Source organism: Glycine max, chromosome 13, assembly GCF_000004515.6.
Source record: "Glycine max cultivar Williams 82 chromosome 13, Glycine_max_v4.0, whole genome shotgun sequence".
NCBI classification, from domain to species: domain Eukaryota; kingdom Viridiplantae; phylum Streptophyta; class Magnoliopsida; order Fabales; family Fabaceae; genus Glycine; species Glycine max.
Genome location: NC_038249.2, coordinates 22,701,558 through 22,728,954, shown reverse-complemented (window position 1 = coordinate 22,728,954; position 27,397 = coordinate 22,701,558). Strand labels below are relative to the sequence as shown.

General features: G+C 33.5%; 2 protein-coding genes across 4 annotated transcripts; both read left to right on the top strand.

Moving 5' to 3' along the window:
* The first annotated feature begins 3,370 nt into the window (after window positions 1-3,370).
* LOC100785315 (structural maintenance of chromosomes protein 1) lies at window positions 3,371-16,399 on the top strand. 3 transcript variants are annotated; one of them, XM_006593957.4, is made up of 18 exons: window positions 3,376-5,106; window positions 5,756-5,992; window positions 6,774-7,007; window positions 7,417-7,655; window positions 8,429-8,695; window positions 8,816-9,086; window positions 9,700-9,824; window positions 10,821-10,930; window positions 11,296-11,403; window positions 11,472-11,611; window positions 12,050-12,139; window positions 12,219-12,427; window positions 13,159-13,328; window positions 13,591-13,700; window positions 13,781-14,157; window positions 15,346-15,597; window positions 15,773-16,000; window positions 16,089-16,399. In XM_006593957.4, exons 1-18 carry the CDS (start codon window positions 4,669-4,671, stop codon window positions 16,135-16,137), a joined length of 3,654 nt encoding a protein of 1,217 aa, XP_006594020.1. In that variant the 5' UTR covers window positions 3,376-4,668; the 3' UTR covers window positions 16,138-16,399. The 3 variants fall into 3 exon arrangements, with proteins under 3 accessions (XP_040863986.1, XP_040863985.1, XP_006594020.1); XM_041008052.1 differs by lacking the exons at window positions 15,773-16,000; window positions 16,089-16,399 and having other exon boundaries at window positions 3,371-5,106; window positions 15,330-15,539; XM_041008051.1 differs by lacking the exons at window positions 15,346-15,597; window positions 15,773-16,000; window positions 16,089-16,399 and adding an exon at window positions 14,750-14,876 and having other exon boundaries at window positions 3,371-5,106.
* A 4,512-nt stretch (window positions 16,400-20,911) lies between these two features.
* On the top strand, window positions 20,912-23,047 carry LOC100815233 (patellin-4). Its single transcript, XM_003541307.4, has 4 exons — window positions 20,912-21,915; window positions 22,038-22,162; window positions 22,247-22,388; window positions 22,532-23,047. The coding sequence occupies exons 1-4, from the start codon at window positions 21,034-21,036 to the stop codon at window positions 22,793-22,795; spliced, it is 1,413 nt and encodes a 470-aa protein (XP_003541355.1). The 5' UTR covers window positions 20,912-21,033; the 3' UTR covers window positions 22,796-23,047.
* The last annotated feature ends 4,350 nt before the right edge of the window (window positions 23,048-27,397 follow it).

Below are 27,397 nucleotides of genomic sequence, written 5' to 3'. Positions count from 1 at the left end.
CAATCGACATCAAGTAGTGGGCAAGTTGCCATTGATGATGGGAATGATGATATTGATGCTCTCATTCAGCCATTTGAATCATTAGCTGCAGGTTCTGAAGCATCTGCAAGATACCTTCAAAGCCTTGGGGCATAGCTCTAGGAATGGACCTCTGGAAATTCTTCCTTTCCAGCAATGGCCAACAAAGGTCCAAACATGAACTGGAAGGTTCATCTAGTAACACTATGGCTGCTCGAGGAAACGAAGCTCGCTCGCTCCGTGAGTGGTTGGAGAGTAAGAAGGGTGTTCGTTGGGGAATCGAAGCTTTGCCAAATGATGGTGGTATTGGTGGATTTGAAAGCAAGGAGAACGAGGTTGTCGTTGTTTCTTAGCTTTAGGTGTAGTTGTTGTGACGAGGAGAGGATTGCGGTTGCCCAGATCATGGTACCGCTTGCGTCGGTCAAAACGAGGTTACCGTATTATTATAAATAATAATTTATGTATTATTATTTTATTATAATTATATATTTTTTTCTTTTTCTTCTCTCTTTACCTGTCTGGTAGTATTGTATGGATGTTCGTCGTCAAATATTTTTTTTGTTTTAATTTTTCATGTTATTTTCTTGTTGACTTCATCAAAATTATTTACGCCCCATGTCTCATTATATTTGAGTGAATAGGCAATTTAGTCTCTGATATTGTAACCACTTTGCATATTAGTCCCTGACTTAAATTTTAATTCATAATAGTCCCTAACTTTACCTCCGTTATGCAAATAAGTCTCTGCTGTTAAAATCTAATTTCCTCCGTTAGTCAAATGTCTATTTGGCAAATGTAAGCATCCAATGTGGCAGGTTTGAGTCCAAGTCAGCAATATTATGTGACAAGGCAAGGACTGAATTGAAAAATTAGGTTTAAAAGAAATCAAAAATGAAGTAAACCCATTTTCCCTTTCACTGTTGCTCTTCCCTCCCCTGCATTCTCGTGATTGAGGGTTCGCGCTTTTTGTCAGGTTGGTGGTTTCATTCAATTCGTTTGCATTGTTTTGGTGGTTTGATTTGGGGTTTTACATGTTCGAGGGGTTTCATTTGCGGCATTGTCTTCGCGCTTCGTAGGGAGGTTTATGATCGTTTATTATTTTCGTTTATGATGCTCTGTTTTTATAGATGACAATGTTTTTGGTTTTTGATTGTGTCTTCGCGGTTTTTGACAATGTCAATGTCTTCGCGCTTTTTGAGGTAGGTTTTTTTATTTCCTAATATCTGACCATGTTTGCGGTTTCTGATTGTGTAGAATGAATGATAATATAACTTTAGTATTGCACCATGGAGGAAGATTCACTCCACGTGCCAGTGATGGAAAGGTTGAATATATAGGCGGAGAATTTGACGTTTGGGAGGATATATCTGCAGATTGCCTGAATGCATTTATCTTATATGATCTGGTGAAAGCTTGTAAGAAGTATAGTAATATAGGAGAATGTTTTTGGTTGATTGATAAGGACTTAGATTTTAATCATGGGTTAAGGAGTTGTACAACTGATGGAGATATATTACACTTAGTTAGGGATGCTTTTGAAAATGAGAATGAGATAAATGTTTATTTTCATCATGAAGTAGATCCAATTTTAGAAGAAGTCCCACAAATGTTGTACTTGAAATGTTATCCAATTCGAAAAGCTGTTGAGAATGAGGATGATTTAGATGATGTACCTGTTGCTGGCCATGAGGAAGGTAAGTTTTAATTCATCTGTACTTGGTCCGACATGGTTACCATAATTAATTAATATGATTAATTTTTACTTTATGACCATTGATGCAGATGTTGGTGCTGGGGAGCAGACAGATGCTGGTGAGCAGACGGATGCTGGTAAGCAGAGGGATGATGATGAGCAGAGGGATACTGATGCTGGTGAGCAAAGAGATGGTAGTGAGCAGAGGGATACTGATGCTGGTGAGCAAAGAGATGGTAGTGAGCAGAGGGATGCTGAAGCTGGTGAGGAGAGAGATGCTGATGGTGAAGAGAGAGATGTTGCTGATAGTGAGGAGGAAAGGCTCTTGTATGTTGAATGAAGTTGAAGCTGAAGTTGAGACAGATGGTTATCATTCAGAGGAGCTTAATATCCTGAAGTTTATCCTCAATATAGTCAAAGTAGTGGAGTTGGTGAACAGAAGTTGGAATTAGGGATGGAGTTTGGTACTCTAGATGAATTTAAATCTGCCTTGAGGGAGTATAGCATATTGATGGGCAGGGAGTTCAAGTGGAAGAAGAATGATAAACAGAGGGCTAGAGCAAAATGCAAGAAGGCATTTTGTGATTGGGAAATCTACTGTGCAAAGAATGAAGTTAGAAACTCTTTTCAGATAAAGACATTTAAGCATAACCATAATTGCTGCAGAGAAGTGAACAACAAACAAGCAAATAGACAGTGGGTGGTCAGTAAACTTGAGGGCAAACTCAGAATGCAGCCAACCCTTAAATGTGTTGAAGCTTTGGAATATTTCAAGCAAGAGTTTGGAGTGCACATTGAAGTTACAAAGATGTGGAGAGCCATGAAAGAAGCAAAGCAATTAGTGGAAGGGAATGAGAGGAAACAATATGCCAAAGTATTTGATTATGCACATGAATTGTTGAGGAGCAATCCTGGATCAACAGTTAAGATCAACACAGTGCCAAGTCCAGAAGGTCCACCACAATTTCAGAGGCTATATATTTGTCTTGCTGGCTGTAAGAAGGGGTTTGTTGCTGGATGTAGACCATTCATAGGTCTAGATGGATGTTTCCTAAAGAGTGCATTTGGAGGAAACTTGCTCTCTGCTGTTGGGCTTGATGGCAATAACCACATCTATGTTATTGCTTATGCTGTTGTGGACATTGAGAACAAAGACAATTGGAAATGGTTTTTAACTTTGTAGCATGAAGATCTTGGGGATTACATACAGAATGGGTGGAATTTCATGTCAGACATGCAAAAGGTATGACATGGTGTGATTTGCAATTGTTATCATAAGTTAGGTATTTAATTGAAGTTAATGACATAAGTTAGGGACTAGTCCAGAAGTATTTACTACTTTGCTACAATTTTTCAGGGACTTATTCCAGCTTTACATGGCATTAAAAAAACATGTAACATAATAAAAGATTAAATTTTGTTTAAGAGCTAAAACTCAAAATTTTAAAAAATTCAAAAGACTAAAAACTTAATCACCTTTATAATACAACAATAGCTTAATTATACATTTGATTTAAAGTTCAATTTGATCTATTAATTATTAAAATGTTGAATTAAGTTCTAAAAACGCATTAATTATAACCTTTCTGTAAAAAATTTCACGTTGACTTACAGTCAACCTCTTTCTTTTGCTTTCTCTAACCTTCTACCCTAAAAAACCACCCACAACCATGACTAGTACCGCCACCCATGACATTGCCAGCATCATACCGCAACCACGACACCGCCAACCTCCGCAAAGCCCAAACAAGCACCACCGCGCACCACCAGAAACCACCACAACCTCTGTGGACCCAAATCCACACTCAGCCCAAACAAGCACCATCAACCTCCGCAAAGATCCAAACTCCACGCATATACCTCCAACCACACAATCGCGCTCCATTGTCTGCGCACACCACCAACCACCACCGCACCCCCAGGAACCCAGATTTGCACCCACCACCCAAACCAAATCCACCAACCTCCGCACGCAACCTAAACCACAAGTCCAGATATGATGCATCCACCTCCTAAAACAATGAACCAAATTTGCTCCATTGTGAGCTTAAGTTGTGTTCACGAAGGGGATGGGTGGGTGTTGGGGTTGGAGAATTAGACGACGACAACCCATTTGCTTTTTTCCAATTTTTTTTTATGATTGTGCTCCAATTGTGTTGACTTGAGGTGATTAGGGTTCTGATTGTGTTGGTTTGGTAGTGGTTAGGATTCTGATTGTGTTGATTTGAGGTAGTCAGGGTTTTGAGTGTGTTAATTGGGGGATGGTTAGGTTCTGATTGAAATTGATTTAGGAAAATCTATGGTTTTTTTAAATTATAATAGTTAAACTGGGGCTATTACGTGATCATATGAAAGTTAATTCTATTTTTAAGCCGTCACTATTTACAAATTTAACTCGCCCCAAATTAGAATTTAATGGTATAAGTTATAATTACTAAAGTTGTAGCTGGTGGACTATTACGTGATCATATGAAAATGTTATTTTCTCATTCTCGGCAAACATTGGGAATTCTAGTTTGTTTCTTAAGCCCCTTTCATTCACAAAAGAAAAAGTTATAATTGAACGAAAATCACATGATTGTTACGTTTAAAGCCTAATTAAGCATTTTAATGAATGATTAACTAAATTAAATTTTAAATTATAATTGAAAGACCAAATATATAATTAAGTCTATAATCATAACAATAAGTCAATTATATGTTTTATTTTTTTGGTTGAGTGAGTATATCAAAGCCTCTTTCTATCGCGTTAAAGCTTTAAGTCATTCTTTCTCTACTGGCTACGTAACGACTAACGACGCACTCTACTCTCTCTTAGGGTTTCTTCTCCCGCCAATTTCCCCTCTCCCCCATTCAATTCCAAACCCTAACCTCACTCCACCCTTGCCGGAACCGCACCTTCGATTCGACCTAGGGTTTCACAGTTTCACTCCGAGCACGCACGCACGAACTTCACGATGCCGTCGCTACTCTCCCCGGGCAAAATCCACTGCCTCGAGGTGGAGAATTTCAAGTCCTACAAGGGCTTCCAAGTGATCGGTCCCTTCTACGACTTCACCGCCATCCTTGGCCCCAACGGCGCCGGCAAGTCCAACCTCATGGACGCCATCAGCTTCGTCCTCGGCGTCCGCACCGGCCAGCTCCGTGGCGCGCAGCTCAAGGACCTCATCTACGCCTTCGACGACCGCGAGAAGGAGCAGAAAGGCCGCAGAGCTTTCGTCCGCCTCGTCTACCACCTCGCCAACTCCACCGAGATCAAGTTCACTCGCACCATCACCAGCGCCGGCGCCAGCGAGTACCGCATCGACGAATCCCTTGTCAATTGGGACACCTACAACAACAGACTTAAGTCCCTCGGCATTCTCGTCAAAGCTCGCAATTTCTTGGTCTTTCAGGTTCTGCTTCGCTTCTTTTCCCCTTTTTGTGCAATTAACTTTTGTTGAAGCTCTATTGTTTTACTTCTCCAAAAGCTTGAGGTGAATATAAGTTTCTATGGAGAGGCAGCGTTTTTTATATCCCTGAAAAATGCTAGAGTGGGATAGTTTCTATTGTTAGTTATTATACAGAGATAAATTCTCAAAAAATCATGACATTCATAATTCATAATTAACAGTAAAAAGTCATAATAGGGACCTTAAGCAAAACAAACAACTTAATATCAACAAAGGTCAAATACTAGTTTCTTAGATAGGAATCATCAATCATCATCTTTAAAATCTAAGCCTTCTTCTTTATCATTTTCACTCCTATTATAGTTGTACATTTCGTTTTGGAAATTGAAATCCCAAGAATATCCCCCTAAAAAAGCCCTAATTCTCTATTCAAAGGAATTTTCTGGAAACAACTCATAGCGCCACTATCCTGTCTGCTACAGACGCTATTTGGTCCACTACAGCTGTTACACTGAAATGCTCCGCTATGGTGGCCCTTGTAGCCGCTCCACTCTGGCACTAAAGCAATGCTATTTTAGACTCTGAACTGAAGTTTATCCAAGCATGGCCTATATCTGTTACAGGTGTCAATTGACAATGGTAAATTGTGCAGGGTGATGTGGAGTCTATTGCGTCGAAGAATCCCAAAGAGCTCACTGCACTGGTGGAACAGATATCCGGCTCTGACGAGTGCAAGAGGGACTATGAGCAGTTTGAGGAGGAAAAAGGTGCTGCTGAGGAAAAATCAGCACTTGTTTATCAGAAAAAGAAGACTGTGGTTATGGAGAGAAAGCAGAAGAAAGAACAGAAGGAAGAAGCAGAGAAGCATCTCTGTCTGCAACAAGAACTGGTAATGGGATCTGTTTCAATTTATGTTTGTTTATGCTTGTTGTGTATGTGTGTAGGTGTAGGTTGCCTGTTGTTCCAATTGGCCTGTTTTAGTTTGATGTAGTTTCATTTGCTTGGTTTAGCTTTAAGATTATGTTTTTATTGTACTTTCTTCTGCCACATGGCTAATTGGACCAAGGCAGGGTGGTACTTCTATTAACTATAAAAAGTAAAAAAAGTAAGAGTTTCACTTTCAGTTTTCCTATTACCCTTCTTACATCAACACTTCCACGACTTCACTGCTTTTCTGTGTTCTTCCTTCCTCCATTGCTCCATTGACCTGGTTTGATACTTGATAGAGATTGTTGATTGAAAGTGGAACTTTCTCTTGAAGATCCAAAGGCTACTGACAAAAAATTATAGGTTCCGCTTTTAGTGACCTCTACCTGTCCCCTGTATCTGTTTCCCCTTCATTGGAATTGCTTAGGCTTTGTGTGGGTGTATAGTTTCTAATTTCTTTGATAAATAATCTTTCTACCCGAGTTTTCGACAACCCCTGCAGTGGTTGAAATTGGTGGCTAATTATATCACTATTAAGTACCTATAGATATTTTTTTTATTTTCAACTGAAGAAAAAATATGATTACATTGCTGGACGACATTTCTACTTCATTTTCAACTAGGAGTCATGTGTGCTTCCTAGACCACCATTTCATGCATTTTCTCTCTTGATCTTGATCAGTCATCAGACTTATTGTGGCAGGTGAAGTTTTCAAGTATCTCTTTGTTTTTTTCTCTTGCAGAAATCTATGAAGGGAGAACATTTCTTGTGGAAGTTGTTTAATATACACAACGATTATGCTGAAACAATTAAGGATCTTGAAGATGAGGAAAAAAGTCGTGAAGGTGTTGTTAAAGAACTAGAATACTTCGAAAGTGAAGCTAGTAAAAAGAAAAAAGAACAGGCCAAATATCTGAAAGAGATTGCACTACGTGAAAAGAGAATTGCTGAGAAAAGCAACAAGCTTGACAAGAGTGTAAGTGTTTTTTCTACATTTGCGGTGGGGTTATAGTTAAGATCATTGTCATCATACTATTATCAACTCCAGCAATTGAACTTTTTACTTAGGTCGATTCTATGTTCTACTCTTTGAACTTTGTTGCTTCTGGTCATATTTATTTTGAAGAAAACTGGGTTTAAAATTGCAATTTTAAGATTTGGAAAATGGTTTTGTTAATCTGTGAATAGCTTGGGTGGTAAAGATAGCAACTCCTTTAGACACAAAATAGAGATAAAAAGATTTGGGAGTACCTGAAAATCATCTAGCTAAAATCTTTTAGTTGTTCCCATAATCCTATCGTTGATTGTATTTGTTATGCTATGAAATACGCTATACACTGAATAGTTTATGGGATTGTTTCTCTGGTTTGCCTCCCTCCTGGCAGCAACCTGAGCTTCTGAAGTTAAAGGAGGAAATGACTCGTATCACTTCAAAAATTAAAAAAGGGAAGAAAGAGCTTGATAAAAAAAAGGTTGAACGAACGAAGCATGATGCTGATATAGCATTACTACAGAATGACATCCAGGATCTTACAGCCAAAATGGCAGACCTTCAGGAAAAGGGACGAGATGTTGATGACGAGCTTGATTTGCAAGGCAATGACTTGGAAGAATATTTTCGCATGTGAGTGTTTATTTGATGTAGATGTTTGCCAACTACTGCCTCTCTTTCTCTCTCTATACATACATACATATATATATATATATATATATATATATATATATATATGTATATATATACATTTTTTTCCTTTTTTTAGGAAACAGAATACTTGCATTGTGCTCAGAGAAAACTTTAATGCTATTGAGTTTTGGCGTGCACTTAAAATCATGTCTGCCACTATACTGTGTACTCATGTTATTTGATTATTCCGATCTGTTGAGATAATTTGTGAGCTAGACTGTTAGGGATACAAGGTAAAACTATTTTGCTAATTCTGTATATTATTTTCTGTTACTTGAAGGAAAATCCTTTATTTTATGTGGGTTAAAATTGTGCATTAGTTGGATAATGTAGAAATGAAAAGGAAAAAGAAAACAAGTGTCATTAGCCAGAAGTTGGAACATTTACTCATGGTGATTTTGACTAATATCAGCCAAAATTGTGTAGATGGTGTTGCTTGTATATGGTATTTCATTCAGTAACCAATTACCTCTCATTAGCAGTTTGTCCATGTGTTCTCAATTGGAACTTCCTTATTAGCAACAAAAATATTTTTTTCATAATTTGCTCTGAATTTCATCAATTCTGTCTTCTGGTAGCCTATTTGTTCTCCCTGAGCAGTTAAAAATTTATTTGTCAGTACTTTGTAGTTATCACTTATCATGCATGTTAACTTTTAATTTGTTATTACATTTTTCTGTTTTGGAATTTGTAATAATGATGCTGCATTACAGCAAAGAGGAAGCTGGGATGAAAACTGCAAAGCTTAGAGAGGAAAAGGAGCTTCTAGATAGGAAACTAAATGCTGATAGTGAAGCTCAAAAGAACTTAGAAGAAAATCTTCAACAGTTAAGAAACAGGGAGTCTGAACTGAATTCACAGGAAGAACAGATGCGAGCAAGGCTTGAAAAAATTCTTGATAATTCTGCAAAAAATAAAGTTGGCCTTGAAAACTTGAAAAAAGAACTACGCGTGATGCAGGACAAACATCGTGATTCCAAGTAATTCAACATGTTATTCAATGCTTTTTTTTTTAAAAAAAATTGTTAAAGCTTCCCACTGCGTTAAAGTACTTTGCCGATGCTATTTTTGTAATGGTGTGTTCTACTTTTGATCTGCAGGAAAAAATATGAAAATTTGAAGTTAAAAATTGGTGAATTAGAAAATCAACTACGTGAATTGAAGGCTGATAGATATGAGAATGAGAGAGATGTTAGGTTGTCTCAGGCTGTTGAGACTCTGAAACGCCTGTTTCAAGGAGTTCATGGTCGCATGACTGATCTTTGTAGGCCAACACAAAAGAAGTATAACCTAGCTGTTACCGTTGCTATGGGTAAATTTATGGATGCAGTCGTAGTTGATAATGAAAAGACCGGGAAGGAATGCATCAAGGTCCTAATAAGTTTTCCTAATATTTTTTTTCCATTTTGCTTTATCCTTTTGATTTTATGATTACCAAGTTATCTTTTAGAACTCAGATTCTATTTAATGGTTTTTGCTGCTTTTGATTTGAATACCCTTTTTGTCTCTAGTATTAGTGATTACACAGCATGAATAAGTAAAAAGAAAAGAAGCCAAAGCAGCATTAATTGATACAAGATGCATATGCATAGGAACACTCCTTGAGCTCTGAAAAAAATACAAAAATAAAATAAAATTATTATGGACTTCCAAAATAGCAAAATGTCATGTGCTACATAAACCTTGTTAACTGAGGCCCAAGTATTAAGCTTGTTTGGTGCCTTCAAACTGGTGGACCTTCATTTTTTTGTCTTTTCATCCTTGATACTAGAATTCACTTTCTGCATCTGTCATTCCAGTGGAATTTATGTTATGTTTGACACGGCTCTTTGGTTGCACTGAACAGATTGCTATAAATATTCTTGATAGCTAGAATTTGGTGTTAAAATTGCAATTTTGCCTGTTTGAACATTGAAGCTCTATAATTGGTTTCATTTTGTTATATGTATTGATATTGATTGGAATATTTTTCTCTGCTTTTCAGTATTTAAAAGATCAGAGGCTTCCTCCCCAGACATTTATTCCTCTGGAATCAGTTCGGGTGAAGCCAATAATGGAAAGATTGCGCACATTAGGGGGTACAGCAAAACTGATTTTTGACGTGATTCAATATCCTTTTTTCTCCAGTGGCTACTTTGAAGAATTTGGTTCTGTTCGTGTTTGCAGATTTGTTATTTAAATTTGTGCTAATGAAACTGAAGTTTTCTTGATATTTACCTTCTGTAGATAGCTTGTCCATCATGACTTTATTGTTTTGAGTTTTGACTAATTTAAAAAATTAGCAATGTCTGACATTAACCACATTGCTTGAAAATTTCTGAATCTGGGAAGGCACAATGGTGATGGGTTGACCACCCATCAGTACACACATTACCTTTTTATGAACTCCAATTTTTTGTACAGCCATTGTATAGTTATAAAATATTTTTTGCTTACATGCTTCCTGCTTTGAGGTCAATGGCGATGTGTGATCCATGTAGTTGACCTCACCAAGTGATATAAGGTTGTTGTATGCTTCATACTGCGTTTGAATTGTATGATCAAAATCCTAAAGGAATGTGCAATCTCCTTCTCATGCAAATGGCTGTTTCTGTGGGTGGAGTAACCATGTCTGTCATTGTGATGGATTGAGCTGCTGTCATCTTAACATCATCAGAGTTTGCTTGTTACTGGGTTTTGGTAGTTTTTAACAGTTTGCTATTATTACATTGTCCTTTCCCTTCTTATTGTGTATTGCTTTATGCTACAGCTTCTGTTGTCAGTGCTGTTTCCTGTAGCCCACTAAAATCAAAGCCTTTCCCTAATAGGATATATAATTATTTTTTTTCAGATTTGCAGATTTTTTTCAGTAGTTTCCTCTCATATCTCATCAAAATGCTATTTGACTTACTGTTGAATTAATGAATTTCTATAGTGACAGATGCATTCTTGGATTATAATTAGGTGGTCTATTAAGCATTGAGCATAAATCATTCTTGTACTTTCTCTTCTTTCCCTTCTCATGAATACCCCATCATAAAGTTTAATTTCATGCTTTTTGTCAAACCACTTAATTATACACATCTAAACTTAAGTGCTTTAAGCTTTTTGACTTAACTAGTGCAAGTTTGATCCCTCCTTGGAGAAGGCAATTCTCTTTGCTGTTGGGAATACTCTTGTTTGTGATGATCTTGAGGAGGCCAAAATTTTAAGCTGGAGCGGTGAGAGGTTTAAAGGTAAGAAGACCTTTTTTCTTTCTATTATCTACAGGTGCTTTACCTTCTTACTGACATGCCATTAGAGCTTAATGATAGTAGTTGGATGTTGTTCCATTTTGATCCCAATGTACTTTTCCCTCTGGCTTCTCATTCTCCTTACTTTTTTTGGCACCCAGTTTATAACTTTTACTTGACTCTGGTTTTTGCACGATTTTTCTTTGTTTTTTTGTAATTTTGTTTCTTATCTAACAAACCTTTTGGCTTCTGGAGAATCCTATTGTGTATTTATTATGCTTGTGATGCATTCCTGGTGCATTTAATACAATCATGCTTGTTAGATTGCAAATTAGTGAACATTGTTCTATGTAATTTGATTTGCTTAGTTGTAACTGTGGACGGAATTCTGTTGACAAAATCCGGCACAATGACTGGGGGCACTAGTGGTGGAATGGAAGCAAGGTCAAAACAGTGGGATGACAAGAAAATTGAAGGTTTTTATCATTTTTTTTAAATTTAATTCAAAGCTTTTGCTCTTGCAATAATCATGTTGTTTTCTCAGGACTTAATAAAAAGAAAGAGCAGTATGAATCAGAATTGGAAGAGCTAGGATCAATAAGAGATATGCACCTTAAAGAGTCTGAAGCATCTGGAAAAATTAGTGGGCTTGAGAAGAAAATTCAATATGCTGAGATTGAAAAGGTACAATCAAACATGGAAGCTGCAAGTCTTTTAATTTCCAACTAGGATACAATAAATGACCAAGTAAAGCAGGGCTCATAGGATTTTTGGCTAGTTTATATGTTGAGGATGCATAAGTTCCACCCAAACTCTAGTAGCACAAACTTCATCCAATTGTTTATAAGTTTTTAGATTTGAAATTTAATAATTATAGGCATTAAAATATCAGCATTAATTAGCTGGAAGTAATTGGTCATATTCTGTTGGCTATAGTTTGTTTGTAGGCATGAGAAATCTAACTGGTCATATTCTGTCCTTGCAAAATTAGTTAAAATTGTATTTTTTGTGGTTTATTTTTGAAAACATGCACCAATCAAATGCAAGCTAACATTATTTAAGGATTGTGTGTTTGAAGTTATGTCTTTTGTTCGTTTATTTTTATGCTTTTAATTTTGCCAGCGAAGCATTGAAGATAAACTTTCAAATTTGAGCCAAGAAAAAAAGACCATCAAAGAAAGAATTGAATGCATCAGTCCAGAACTGCAGAAGGTGGCATTTACATTTCCTTAGTTCATTTTAGCAATGTTCTTCTATATCTAACTGGTTACTTGGTGTTTATGCTCTGCAGTTAAATGATGCTGTTAACAAGAGCAATGCAGATGTACGTAAGCTTGAGAGGAGGATAAATGAAATTACTGATAGGATATACAGGGACTTCAGCAAGTCAGTTGGGGTTGCAAACATCCGTGAGTATGAAGAAAATCGACTCAAGGCTGCTCAAAGTATAGCAGAGGAGAGGCTGAACCTGAGTAGCCAACTTTCAAAATTAAAATATCAGTGTGTTCCTTCTCTTTTACTTTAATTACACCTTGTTATTTGTTAACATGACCAACATAATTTTACATGTGTGAATGCATTTATGAGCTTGCAAACAAATAATATGTATGTGCTTTGCTAGAAGTGTTTTAAATACCAACAACTAGTACATTATTGAAAGAGGAAAGAAGAAAACTACAATTGTTGAAGTTCAACCAAGTCTAGAATGCTAAGCTATCTTTTTTTTTTCTTTTAAAAAAACTAATTACTATATTATCTTGGGGATAGAAATACTAGTTGGAGGATTATGTGTTGGAGACTAGGTCTGTATATTTGTTTCACTGTTTAAGTGGGGGTGGTCAGCAAATGTCTGATACCTATTACCTATTTTGTTGTTAGGATCTATTTCACATTAGTAATTTTAGATTCATAACTCTTGCGGGTTGGTTCATGGTTCAAATCATGGATTATGTGGTAGAGAAGCCAAGAGTCAATTATGATGTACTGCATCAAAATTAATTCTTCAACTGAAGCTTTTTGTTAAGTGATACGGAATATGGCCCTTGTTGCATATAGTGTTCTCACTTTCCCGAAGTTTATTGTACTGCATCTCCTTTTATGTCCAGAAGGTTTCCAATTACCCAAGAGAATTGATAAAGAGCAAAAAAAGAGAAGATACTTGGAGCTCAACTTCAAGTTATATTTGCCATCTAGCTATTGATTTGTTTGTATTTTTGGAAAATATTCTACAGGTTGGAGTATGAGCAAAATCGGGATATGACTTCACGAATTCAAGAATTGGAAGCTTCTCTTGGCACTTTAGAGAAAGATTTAAAACGTGTACAGGACAGAGAGGCTGCAGCAAAGTTAGCAGCTGAGAATGCTACAGAAGAGATTAATCAGCTTAAGGAGGAAGCTAAAGGTATATTTGGTGCAACCTGTGTTGGCTGTATGATATTGATAGAATACCATGTGACAGTTGTTTTTCGTTGGATTTGCTATCTTTTTTTTTCCCCTTGTGGATTTGGGGTGTTATTGGGGTGAAAGCTTGGTTATCTGGGTAGTCCTTTGCTGTTTGCTATTTGAAATTGATGGGAACACAGACCCACTATTACTTCAATTTGTTGTTTATTTTTCTTCCATGGAAATCTTATTCTTTCTCTGTTCTCTTTTTACTCTTGTAGAGTGGAAATCAAAGTCAGAAGATTGTGAAAAGGAAATCCAAGAGTGGAAAAAGAAAGCTTCTGCAGCCACAACAAACATATCCAAACTTAATCGTCTGATACACTCTAAGGTTAGATGAGTACAGTTCTTGTCTCTTGTGTAACTTGCACGACATAATATAGATAGCCAACATCTTTATTGTCTTTACAGGAGGCACAGATTGATCAGTTGAATGTGCAAAAGCAGGAGATATTAGAAAAGTGTGAACTAGAACAGATTAGCCTCCCAGTCATACTGGATCCTATGGATACTGATATCTCAGTTCCAGGTCCATCTTTTGATTTTCATCAACTAAATAGGGCACTGAAAGATAGGAGACACTCAGATAGGGATAAAATTGAGGTAGAGTTTAAGCAAAAAATGGATGCCTTGATATCTGAAATTGAAAGAACTGCACCAAATTTGAAGGCATTAGACCAATATGAAGCTCTGCTAGAAAAAGAGAGAGTTGTAACTGAAGAGTTTGAAGCTGTCAGGAAAGAGGAGAGGGAAAAAACACAGAGATTCAATGAGGTTAAGCAGAGAAGGTACAAGTTATTTTTGTTTCATTTGCCATTACTTGTATTTTGTATAACATTAGTACCTAGCCAATAGTTTATAGTGTGCATGGTTTAGGTGGACACATTAAGGAATCTTAAAATTACATCAGAAAACATGCAAAGAAAAAATGAAATGACTAGTTGTTTGTATAAGTGAGGAGTGGTTTTTAATGCCCTGTTTGGTAGAGGAGAAAATAGGGTGGATGAAAATAAAAAAAGGATGAATGGAAATAAGTGAGAAATAAAGTGAAAATTAAAGGTGTTTGGTTAGAAGAGAAATAGAGAAGAGATGAGGAGAGACATGGAGAAATTAGTGGATATAAGTGAGAAATATTATACTGTCACAACAATTATATTAATTTCTCTCTAAGTCTCACCTACCAAACACCAACCCATTTCCTTCTACTAAAAGTTATTTCCTTCCTTCGTACCAAACAAGGCGTAACAGATGATGCTATACTAAATTGTGTGATTTATCAAATTTGAGTAAATGCTGTAATGTGCTACTCCACACACATATTTGTGTGCTTTACTCTTTTCGTTTTCAATTATTTTCATTCTAGATAATATCTTGCTGCAGGGGCTGCCTCACAAGTCACAATCTACTATGCCACTATAGCATTTTGGGGGTGGTCACCCATTCACTGGCTTCCACCATTTACTATTTTGGCATCACATCATAGAATTCAGAAGAACCTTTATGATCCCTCAGAACTGTGATAGTAACATCAACATCCTTTAAGATCCAATTTGAAATTGTGATGGTAACTTCACAAAAAATCCACAAAATATGATCTTATGTTAAAAGATTCCTAATAAAAAAGGTCAATCAGCTCCTGGTCGACTTGATTATTTGATAATTTCACTGAAGGGGTTGTGGAAAAGTTTCTGCTGAAAATGTATTGTCCTACATTTCCCCTTGCGAATCTCTCTAATTCTGAAAACTATGACCTTATGTCATCCCCCCCAACCCAACACACACACACAAAAAAGAAGAAAAAGTTGACATGCTTTCCTTATTTGACTTCTATGTGTATCTTTGATTTCTAGTTACTTATTGTTCATATTGAGATATATGGGAGTTTTCTTTGCCGTCTGTTTTGGAGCTTGTTTTGAATAGATAATTGTTGTATCTTATCTGTCCTCTGAGGAAGCCAAAGTTTGTGTTGGATGCAGGTACCACTTGTTCATGGATGCTTTCACCCATATATCTGGTAATATAGATAAAATTTACAAACAACTTACAAAGAGCAACACGCATCCACTGGGTGGAACAGCATACCTAAACTTGGAAAATGATGATGATCCCTTTCTACATGGCATCAAGTACACTGCTATGCCCCCAACAAAGCGCTTCCGTGATATGGAGCAGCTATCTGGTGGGGAAAAGACAGTTGCTGCACTTGCATTGCTATTCTCCATCCATAGGTAGTTGTTTGTACTAATATTAGAACAAGAATATTTTGTAACTACTCTGAATTTGTGTTTAATAACACAAATTCATCTAATATACTGACACATCTCACATAAGCCTAAAACTATTTTGCTGATATCTGATCTTCATGTTCCATTAACATGGTTCCCTACTTGCTTCTTGTTTCAGTTATAAGCCTTCACCATTCTTTATATTGGACGAAGTTGATGCTGCATTGGACAACTTGAATGTTGCCAAGGTTGCTGGCTTTATTCGTTCAAAATCTTGTGAAGGAGCAAGGACTAGTCAGGATGCTGATGGTGGAAATGGTTTTCAGAGTATAGTGATATCACTGAAAGACACCTTTTATGACAAAGCCGAAGCATTAGTTGGGGTTTACAGAGACTCTGAAAGAGGGTAAATTTCTTGATATCATTAATTGATTTAAATAGTATGTTTATGGCACTAGCTCAGTGTATTGACCTGGTTTACTTGGAATTTGCAGCTGTTCGAGAACTCTCACATTTGATTTGACTAAATACCGAGAGTTCTAAAATTCATCCATAAGGTACAGTTGATAAGCCGCCTGTTATATGTACCGCATTCAGAGGTTGGTTGCATTTTTATTTCTTGTCTGGAGGTGGCCAAACTAATGTGAATCCTTCTTTTCACCCCTCTTCAATTTCTTGTGTTTTAAGTTACCAGTTGGGTTCTTTTTAAAACTATTGTAAATAGGATTTCCTCAGATTATGTAGAATACAGTAGCTAGATGTCCAAACGTTCGTTCTTGAATTATATTTTATTCATTTAACTTTTTCTCTGGCTTGACTATTACTTTCTTGCATGTGATGCATAGCCCTAAAGCTCAAATAGGCATAAGGATTGAAGCATCTTTATGAACTAAATGAAAGAAGAGGCCAAGTTTGTCAAGTAATTTGCAAAGAAACAATTGTTGAATTGTCAACCTAAAGTAGTGGCCTTGTTTATCACTTGTACGAATTTTTTGCTTATTATGTTTGATTTTTAGAAAATGATATTTGACAATATGATAATTAACTAATTAAACTCGTGCGGTTGGTCAAGTGGATACTAATCCTTTGATTATATTTTTTGCTTTCGTCACTTCTTTAGTTGAAGAGAACTATAATTAGAAAATTCTATCATCCAATTTATATATTTTGTTTCCCAAGCAGACTGATTGATTAGGAGAGTTTGTACCACAAAATTCTGATTGGTGTTTATGTTAAATTTTAGTGTAAAATGTTTTTTGTTCTTCATTGATTTTTGAATTTTGTTTATGGTTTAACTTTTTGGTTACAATTTTTTATTCACATAATATTATCTTATGTTTATCTTTTTTCTTATATTATCGTAAAAGAAATTATATAAATAAACCTTACAAATACAGTTTAACGCTGACACTAACATTTATAAATTGAACGGTACCAACAACTGGTTAGTTCGTGGTATATGTTATTATTTTCTTTAAATAAGTCTTACATTGGAATCTATAAGAAAAAAAAATCTATGAAAAAGCTAGTCCCAGGATCAGCTGACATTTATATAGTATAACGTTTCTTTTATTTCTGATGTATATAGAAAAATATAGTTTAACATTTCGTACGTGCATACCGTGCTGGTCAAAATTAGGAAGGTTAATAATGCCTACCTGATAGGTGCACGGTTGAAATCATCATATTCATTCTTTTCTTGCCTAATTCTATTATTTTATTTTATTTTATTTTTTAATTTATAAAAAATACACTATTTTATTTAATTATAGTAACATAGACACTTATAACACGTATACATATTTTGATTAAATTAATCAATTAAAACATTAAATCTTAAATAGATATTGGTTTATAATTATGGCAATTTTTTTTAATATCACGTGTTTTCAATATCACTTTTTAATTTATATAACACAATATATTCTAATTCAAAATTTTCAAATTTCAAAATCTTAAAAATCGCTTAAGATTTATATCAATTTCGTGACATAAATATATTACTGGGATTTTATATATAAGTTGACAATTAATCTATTTTTATGATTGATCATTGGTAATTTGAACATTTTAAAATACATAATTAATGTGATTATTGTAATATATTATTATTATTATATATATATATATATATATATATATATATATAATTAAAATAACATATATTTTATTCCGAATTTCAAATTTATAATGGATTCAAATTGAAAAAAAAACATTAAATTTATGATAATTTTGTGACAAAAATATATTATAGGATGATAATCTCGCATTACTATCTTTGAAAATTTAAATAAGTTAACATATGAAAATCAAACTCTTTTGAAATGTATAATTAAACTAATTATTACATATATTATTTATTATTATATTATTATATTTATAGTAGTTATAGTAATTATGTATGCTCAGTATAAATATTTTATTATAGTAATTATGCATATTTTGATTTTTATAATATAATAATTAATTTATTATAATTTCTTTTTTCAAAATATATTTATTTTACAAATATAACTTTTATCAATTTTTTTTTATTATAAAAGAAGTGTTGTTACGTAGGCTATTTTAAACAATGTATATTCTATTTTAAAATCAAGGTAGTTATAATATACATTAATTGAGGTAAATAAGATTATTTTAAAGTAAACTAATTAAATTAATCTTTTTTATTAGGGTAATTATAATTATAATAAATATATATTCTACTTCTTTTTTCCTTAGACAATCAAAAGGGTGATAATGGATAGGACTTGGGTAAGATTTACATCGTGTTTAAAAATAATATCCGTATATGATCCTATACTATATATCCTTATTGGTATTTATGACTCATATAAAATTAATAATAATAAATCATAAAAATATTTAAAATTTAATTAAAACAAGCAAACATAATATTGGTTTTTCTAAACTCATAAATAAATAAAATTACAAAAATAATCATCCAATATAACAATTGTTAAAGTCAATATTCTAATAACTTAATTAAATGTTTGATATTTTTCACTCTTATAATAATATTGTTAAAGATTAGAGACTTAAAATATTAGTCATAAAAGAATAATTATTTTTTACAAAATATATATATATATATATATATATATATATATATATATATATATATATATATATATATATATAATATGTGCAAGGCCAAACGAGTTGGATACTATAGGTGGTATACTATCCATACCCACACTAATACACATGAAAATTTATGGGTATATATCCGTTCTTATGAGTATATATCCGTTTTGTATCCAACTCTAAGGATAATTTTCATCCTGCTAGCGGATATTTTTATGAATACCCGTAGGATCTGGTGGCACTTTTGTGATCCTAGACAATCCTTGCACGCATCATGCTTCTGTGTTTTCTATTACTCTACTGTTAGTTTTTCCAGTAAAGGCTTATCATTTAAATGACATGATAAGGAAGAAATTATGGGTAAGTTTATGTTTCTTTTTACTTTCTTTACCATTCATCTCATTTTTCATACTTTTATCACATATTTTTATTTTCCTTTGACCACGCCTTGCATATCTCATCATTTAACTTTTTTTTCCCTTCACTTTTAAGTGTTTGATGAAGGTCAAATGTTGAAGACAAATAATTTTATGAGCAAATCCAATATATTTTGATTATATATTTACACTAAAATAATTTTAAAAATACTTTGTATATTAAAATTTCAACACCCGTGCGTGCAAGTGCAAGGCCCTGGTTATTAAGCTATTGGATATATAAAAAGTTGATCCCTGATTTTTTTTTTTGAGGCAGGTTTTAAGATCGCAAAGAATGCAAAGATGTGATATCTTCAACACTGATATGCATATAAATGAAATATATATATATATATATATATATATATATATATAACATAAAATCTAATTAAATTAATTTTATTTAATAAAATTGTAAGTAAATTCACGATGGGTAAAGGATTTAGATTCACTCTGCTATTATCAAATAAAACTTCTTTGAAACATTTTCGGCTTAAAATAAGGCCGTTCAAATTTACAAAAGAACTCAAGTTTAGTGATAAAATAAAATAAAATAAAATGACATGTTTGGAACTTCATACAATTAAAACAGAAACTCATATCCCAATATCACATCTTATCAGAGCATTATATCCTGACGTCTTTCAGTACGAGGCTCCTTAAAACAATCCACCTAGTCATACACAAACAACACACATAGTGAATTATCATATTCCTAAACAGGTAAAGATGAAGACACATGTATATGATATAAGTATAACAAACTCAACTTAGCACAATTCACATCATTTTACTACTCATTGCGTAACATCACTTGTCTCAATGATTTAATTACAAAATCACATTCCACACCTTCACATTACAAATCTCAAGTACAACACAATATTTCACACTCACATAATTTATTACCCACCATCATGTAGAAGTCACAATGATCATTACACAAGTGTTATACAATAAATACACTAAGACTCAATCCTATATGTAATGTGGTATCATGTCAGTTATAAACAACACTAGAGTGCATAGGAGTAGATAACAAGACACATCATACAATGAGTATGTTAGGTCACTCTCACTAAATGAAATCATAAGGTGACTAGCCAAGGTCATTCTGTTTTATGAAAATACTCTAACTATATAGATCAACATAGATTTAAAAGAACACTCAAATAGAGTATATTTACCCAGAAGGCCTAAACTTCGAAGAATCCATTAGGATCTCACTTTCCTAATTCAGGTCTAACCCTTAAAATAATTTTTGCATGCAAATATTGCTAATGAATTATACAATACACTCGACCTCACACTTTTTTATTTATTTTATGAAAAAAACAGGATGTTACAAGTTTGTTGTGATTACGACGAGGTTGGCCCGTGTGAATTGATTTTGTTGCATGAAAAAGAGCGTTGTCCTCTTGCCATGCCAACTTGGTTTAAATCATTCAAAAACATTATTTGCCAACGAATAAGAAACCAAGCCATTACTTGTGATCTATATTTGGCGCTACTCACCTAAACTAACGGTTGAGCATTCTCAATTTGAGGGAAGTGATCCATCATCACTCAACATTATTGGGTTGTCACAAATTAACAAGGCCTTCTCATGCATGCATGCATCTATGCATGTAATAATGTAATGTAAATGCCACCTTTCTTCTCTTCTTTCCTTCTCCACCCCCTCCCTCCATCAAATGCTCTAAGGTTTTAAATATCGGTCACCGTGGTTTCATCGCGATTGTTGGCATCGTGGCAAATCGCGGACAAATGCAGCTCATGTGGTTCCAATTGCAGTCGCGTTGAGTTGCTGATAGTTAAAAAATCTTGATATAGTAGTCCAAATCACGATTGTGGAGCTCTCTAATCTAGGAGGAGGAGGAGGAGGAGGATCGGTGCATGCAGGAGAAGAATTAATTACAACATTTGAGTGGCAACCATGAACGACGCCAATGAATGTTGTTGCAATGATGAATATGGGGAAATCGTTGTTGGGGTACCCCTGGTTATCAATTTCTTTGATAAGAACAACAACAATGATGAGAAGAGTCTCAAGGTCCAAGAGAAGAAGAACCAAGAAGATCATGATTGTGATCAAGAAGATGATGACGATGATCTTGATGCCACAGCTTTGGGAGACGCGGGGGCGCCTAGTCCTGCTGAGATTAAACTCAAGATGAAGAAGTCATTGCTCGAGTTTCGTTGCAAGGTTGAGGATGCCATTCTTGGGAACTATTTGTTAGGAGAACAAGATCATGAGAAACTTGCACCACAAGAAATAGCAGTGGCAAGGGAACAGATTAGAGAGATTACTCTCTGGGGTGTCCCTTTGTTGCTAAGCAAGGCTCATGAGGGCACTGATGTTGTTTTGAGGAAATTCTTGAAGGCCAAGGATTTCAAGGTGAATGAGGCCTTTGACATGCTGCAAAAGACACTTGTGTGGCGCCGCGAGAACAACGTTGATGGGATCACCGATGAGGATTTGGGTTCTGAGTTCGGAAATAATGCAGGATTCTTGTGCGGTAAGGATAGGGAAGGTCGTCCTGTGTGTTACCATGCTTGTGAGATTTTCAAAGACAGGCGTGTTTACAAGAAGACATTTGGATCAGATAACACATGTGACAAGTATTTGAGGTGGAGGATTCAAATGATTGAAAAGGCTGTGAAGAAGCTTTGTTTTAGAGAAGGAGGGGTGGAATCCATACTTCAGGTTTTTGATTTGAGGAACACTCCAATGCAAGGAACCAAGGAGCTCAACTCAGTCAGCAAAAAGGCTCTAATATTGTTTCAGAACTACTACCCTGAGATCATTCACAAAAATGTTAGTTTATAAAAGTATAATAGAGCATAGTGGTATTAGTGGCTATTAGGCTTTAATCTAAATTGAAACTGCAGAATGCTGATTGATTTTTCTTTCCCCCCATTTTTTGATTTAATTTGCAGATTATAGTATATGCTCCATTTTGGTTCTACACTTCTCAAGTGCTATTATCAGGGTTCATGAACCAGAGAAATAAAAAGAAGTTCATCTTAGCTAGGTCACAGAAGGTCACACAGACACTTCTCAAGTAAGTGTGCTTAACATGAACCTTAGTGTTCCATTCTCTCAATCTTATTCAACCACAGTTAATTAACATTTGTCATTTGTGAAGGTTTATAGCCCCAGAGCACCTTCCAACTGAATATGGTGGTCTAAGGAGGAACAATGATGAAGACTTCTCGCCTTCTGATAAGGTTTCAGAGCTTAAAATCAAAGGAAGTACGGTTTCTAAAGTTGAATTTCCGATCCAACAGGTATATACAACATGAATCTTTTTTTGGTTCAAAATTGAATGCACTTATGCACATGTACCTAAAAGTATTATTATTATTATTATTATTTACCATGTAAGACTAATTTGCTTATTTGTTGTAATTTGATTTTGGAATGTGTCTAGCTTGGAGTGACAATAATGTGGGATGTAACTGTGGTGGGATGGGATGTGTCCTACAAGGAAGAGTTCATTCCAGATGATGAAGGCTCATACACTGTACTACTGCAAAACCAAAGTGTAGATGGTAGCAGCACTAGAAACTCCTTTTACATCAGTGAACCTGGGAAGATAGTGATAACAGTTGAAAATAGAACCTACAAGAAGAAGAAAATGTTCTATAGATCTACAGCTAGAACCACTGTTCCCATGTTCTTCTTGTTACAGTAGCAATTTGATTTGAAGATATTGTACATTCCTCACTCAGTTACCAACATGAAATTGCTTGGCAGAATAGACCCGTTTTACTCACTGCTAAAGATTCAAAGGTTTTAGTTCTCGGCTGCTAGAATTGTTGATTCTTTGCATATCTATATGTTTCTAATGGTTTTTTTAACACTTGGAACTCAAAGCACATGAATTTAATGGAATAGAATTGGATGATCGTGTAATATTATTAGTTGGAGATAATTTTTGGGGGACAGCTTGTTTATCTAGTGATAGATAGGAACGTGGTCAAAATATGGACAATTGGTTGCATCAACAAAATGGAAAATGCACCATGGTGCATTAAGTTTTCTGAATAAAAACAAATGATTAATAAATCATGTCTAATTCTGGTTGCTGGTCACTGAAAGCAATTTGAATCTGCTTATGGAAGTTAATTAAAACATTGGTCGGCGACAAACTCAACCAAAATTTTCTGGAACTAATTTCCTAAACAAAACACACCTTGAGCCTACACCAGTTTTAAAACTCCTTTACCAGGATGCATCATAAATCACAAGTAAATTCAGAAATTTGAATATTAAGAATTCTGCTGAAATTGTGAAAGAAGCCAAAAGATTCAAAAGGAAAACAAAAGCGCCGCATTATAACTGCTCCAAGTTTAGTTCCATATCTAACTTGAGACTTCGTAATCTTTATACTAAACTTTTAACACATCTTGTGCCAAGTTTAGTCTTATATAGTAAAATGCTCAATAATAACATTTTGTGGTAACACTATGACATATCCGAGCTATCCATAGAAATTTTCACCCCAATAATAAAAAAAGTAAAAAATTATTCAAATAATAAAACCCAAAAATTATTTGCATAATTGATACAATCGTTATTTAACCACATTTGTATTCAATTTAATGTCGACTATTCCTATGCAAAATATAGAAAAATTACAAATGTTACTATAATTGTTTCAATTATTGTTTAACTTTTTAATATATAATTATATTTTGTTGTAAACTTTATAATTATAATATATTTTTCATTTTTGTACTTATATTTTATAATCTCAATAAAAATTGAAATAACACAAAATACATTTGAATAAAAAAATACTTATGTTTTTAAAAATATTTTTTTTAATAAAATAAGCAGATTTTTATTTTTTTATAATCTAATATAAGTATTTTTTCAGCTTAACCGACGCTAAATTAATTAAAAATATGTTTGTAAATTTAGTAATTAAATATGTGTTAAATAAAAAAATAACTTTCTCACCTTGAATAGTGAATTGCATCATATGTAAATATTTTTTAATTGTATTATTTGAATAATTTTGTATTTTTTGCATGAAAAATTCGCCATCCACAAGCACACCTCGAGACCCAAGGCACATGATTGCGATTTGCGAGGCAATCAGACATTAAAGAATCAAATTCACAACCCAAGCAGATACTCCAGATACAATACAAATTAAATTCATTCTCATAGAATAACGCCAAAATGAAAATTGAAATTGCAACGCACAAAATCCATGCATCTTGCGATTTATTGAGATTTCACATGCCACATAACAACATATTTGTAGGCTTCATGTTCCGCCTAGAAATCCTAGACAAATTAATGACAACCACTCAGTAACCTTCCTTGCTTTTGCTTCTGAATCATTCATTAAAAAACAACATTAACATAAAAGATTATGGGAGGAAAAACTTAAGATCGGTCAAATTCTTTAATAAAAATTAATAAATGCTTCTTACTAATAACACGTTAATAAAAAAATTAGCCTCTACTAGATGTAATAATTTACATAATTCCTTACTGGAATCGTATCAACAAATAAAATTAAAACATGTTTAGTAACAATAATTCCTCTAATAAAATAGTTCAGACATGCATGGTCCCACTCTTTAAAGATTTATTCTTGCTTTTCTTTCTCTCACTGCTCACTATACTGCGCATGCTTTTATAATCCTGAAATCCAAACATTACAAGATAGCTAGATCTACGGGTCAATCGTATATAAACGTATAAAATCGACGCCTCTATATATTTTCTGGACATGGTAGCCCAAATTCACAATCCGAATAATATAAGCGAGGCACGTGTAAGTTTAATATGATATGATAGCAACGTATATATATGCACACTGAAGTGTGATTATACTGTATACGTGTGACCCAATGTTATTCATTTTATTTCACATTTTTTCTTATATCCATTTATCTCATTTACTAAAGAAATTATATAAAAATAATGTATATGAATCGAATGTTGATCTCATTAACTCATAGGATTGACACAAGTAAAAGATTCTGTATGTTGCATTCATATATGGAGAGCTAACTAGAGTTAGTGGATGAACTTGTTTAATTTCTTTCTTGTATAAATTTTTTTGGGCTAAACGAGAGTCACTTAATGCAGATGAAATTAGTATCATATATAGTATGTGCGTTGAAAAACATTGGTGGTTTCTTGTCAGGAAAAAAAAACGAGATGTTGATCTTATTTGTGAAGAGGATAGATTTTGAGACGCGGAGAATCTAAAGAGAGCCTCCAATTTTGGTATTGTTCATTCAACTGCTCAGTTATAAACACGAAGCATACAAAAAAATTGCTTCTTTGGTCATGACAAGCATGCCAACAAATACAAAAGCTTATGTGAGGTGTAACAAAATTGGAAACGATGGCCATGCAATTTTGTAACAAAATTGATCATATATATATATATACTCTTTATTTTCAAGGGTCACTTAAAAAGAATAATATGATCATAATAAATTATGAAAGTAAAATGATTTATGAAAAACCATTAGCTAAATGATTTATGATCATAAAGAATATTTTCCTCTTTCCGAATTCCAACTGATTAGTTTTTAACATGGAAAAGACAAATCCATTATTTGATTTGAGACCCAATCAATTAAAACCCAATTGTTATCTTGTTTATGGATTTGGCTAGCGACACTAATTATTGTTTTTGGTTCTTTTATTAAATGTTTTCAATTATGTAAAAGATAGATATAACTACTTATGTCATAATTTTGATATAATAATTAAATACTTTATACTTTTCTTTTCATAAGAGTAACTTAGGAGATTAATTACCGTCTGTCCTTGTTTATAAGTGTGCTGCGAATATCCACATTGAACTTCTTAAAGTAGACTAAGGTGATCTTTGGATAAACTTCTCGATCAATATTTATGATAAAATAAAATAAAAAAGTAAAATAAATCAACTTTCTCTGATAAGCTAAAATAATTTTATGCACTTAATTTGTTTAACTAAGTTGATTGAGTATCATGCGAGTTATTGAAATTTTTTTAATCCTATTTTCGATTCTTATGGATAAAAAACTTTATATATATATATATATATATATATATATATATATATATATATATAATATACTCTCTTTATTTAACTTCTTCTAATTAAAGCTAAGATTCTTAAGTTGAATTTTGTTGACGAAGAAACTTAACACATTTTACATTTGTTTTTCATGTTTGAATGTTTATAGAAAAAAATTATCCAAACAAACTAGAAGAACCTAGCTAGTGGCTGATAGAGCTTTGATCAAAATTGAAATCGGAGAATTTCATTTTTTTTTCCTGATAGAGCTTTGATCAAAATTGAAACCGGAGAATTTCATTTTTTTCTTTCCCCATTTTAGAAGTGTGACACATGTTCTAAAGTTAGAAAGTAGTCCAAAAAATTATATAAAAAAGTCTATATATACAATTGTGTAATAATTTTTTCTATATTATTTTTTTTGAAATATATTGAAAATTTTCTCTCATTTTAGTTTTTTTATCCAAATTATAATGTAACATTAAAAAAATCATTATTTGGTATTTTTTTTATGTGTTACATTTATAAATCTAGACTTTTTTTACGTGATGGGGATAATTATTTAAAAAATTATCAAAATGGGTGGAATTTCAATTTTTTTACTAGAGATAGATAAGTCGTTTTTTAAAAAATACTTCCAACAAAGAAGTAGTATTTTAAAATATAATTTTTGTTTTATTTTTTTAATAATTAAAATCGAGTTTAAATATATGATTTGTTTTTAAATTTAAATGGTTGAAGTTGTCTTCCATGAAAACATGACTTTGTTATTTAATTTAAAAAGAAATATTACAAATATTTTTTCTCTGATATTTTCTTTTTAATACTATCTCTATTATTTAATAAAAATTTATCAAAAATTATGGATTTTGATAGGATTTATTTATTATTTAATGATTTTTTTCTTGATTGACCAAAACTAACAATTAACAATAAATTTCAACCAGGAGATAATCACCATCATTTATCTAATTTAAATGGTTTGACTAGCTGTTGGCTTCTTCTGAATTATATATATACCATTACAGAATATTAAAGAGAAGTTTGTTTTCCTAATAATCTTCATGCGGCGGCGGCATGATCCATGGGAAGCATAGACTGGAACCCTAATCGTGCTTCTTCCCTTATGCATTTTGCTGAAGACTGGAACAATGACGTTTTTCTAATATTATTGTGGTGTAGTTCATGTTCTATTTCCAGAGACAACTGTTAGGAAATCAGCAACGGAAATGACGTTCACGATGATTCGTTGGCACC

Excerpts from the sequence above, each read along its gene's own strand:
- LOC100785315 (XM_006593957.4), top strand. The coding sequence starts at position 4,669 with ATGCCGTCGCTACTCTCCCCGGGCAAAATCCACTGCCTCGAGGTGGAG. Across the intron at positions 7,008-7,416 it reads GCAACAAGCTTGACAAGAGT|CAACCTGAGCTTCTGAAGTT; the intron begins GTAAGTGTTTTT and ends CCCTCCTGGCAG. Across the intron at positions 13,701-13,780 it reads ATCGTCTGATACACTCTAAG|GAGGCACAGATTGATCAGTT; the intron begins GTTAGATGAGTA and ends TTGTCTTTACAG.
- LOC100815233 (XM_003541307.4), top strand. The coding sequence starts at position 21,034 with ATGAACGACGCCAATGAATGTTGTTGCAATGATGAATATGGGGAAATC. Across the intron at positions 21,916-22,037 it reads CTGAGATCATTCACAAAAAT|ATTATAGTATATGCTCCATT; the intron begins GTTAGTTTATAA and ends TTTAATTTGCAG. Across the intron at positions 22,163-22,246 it reads GTCACACAGACACTTCTCAA|GTTTATAGCCCCAGAGCACC; the intron begins GTAAGTGTGCTT and ends TCATTTGTGAAG.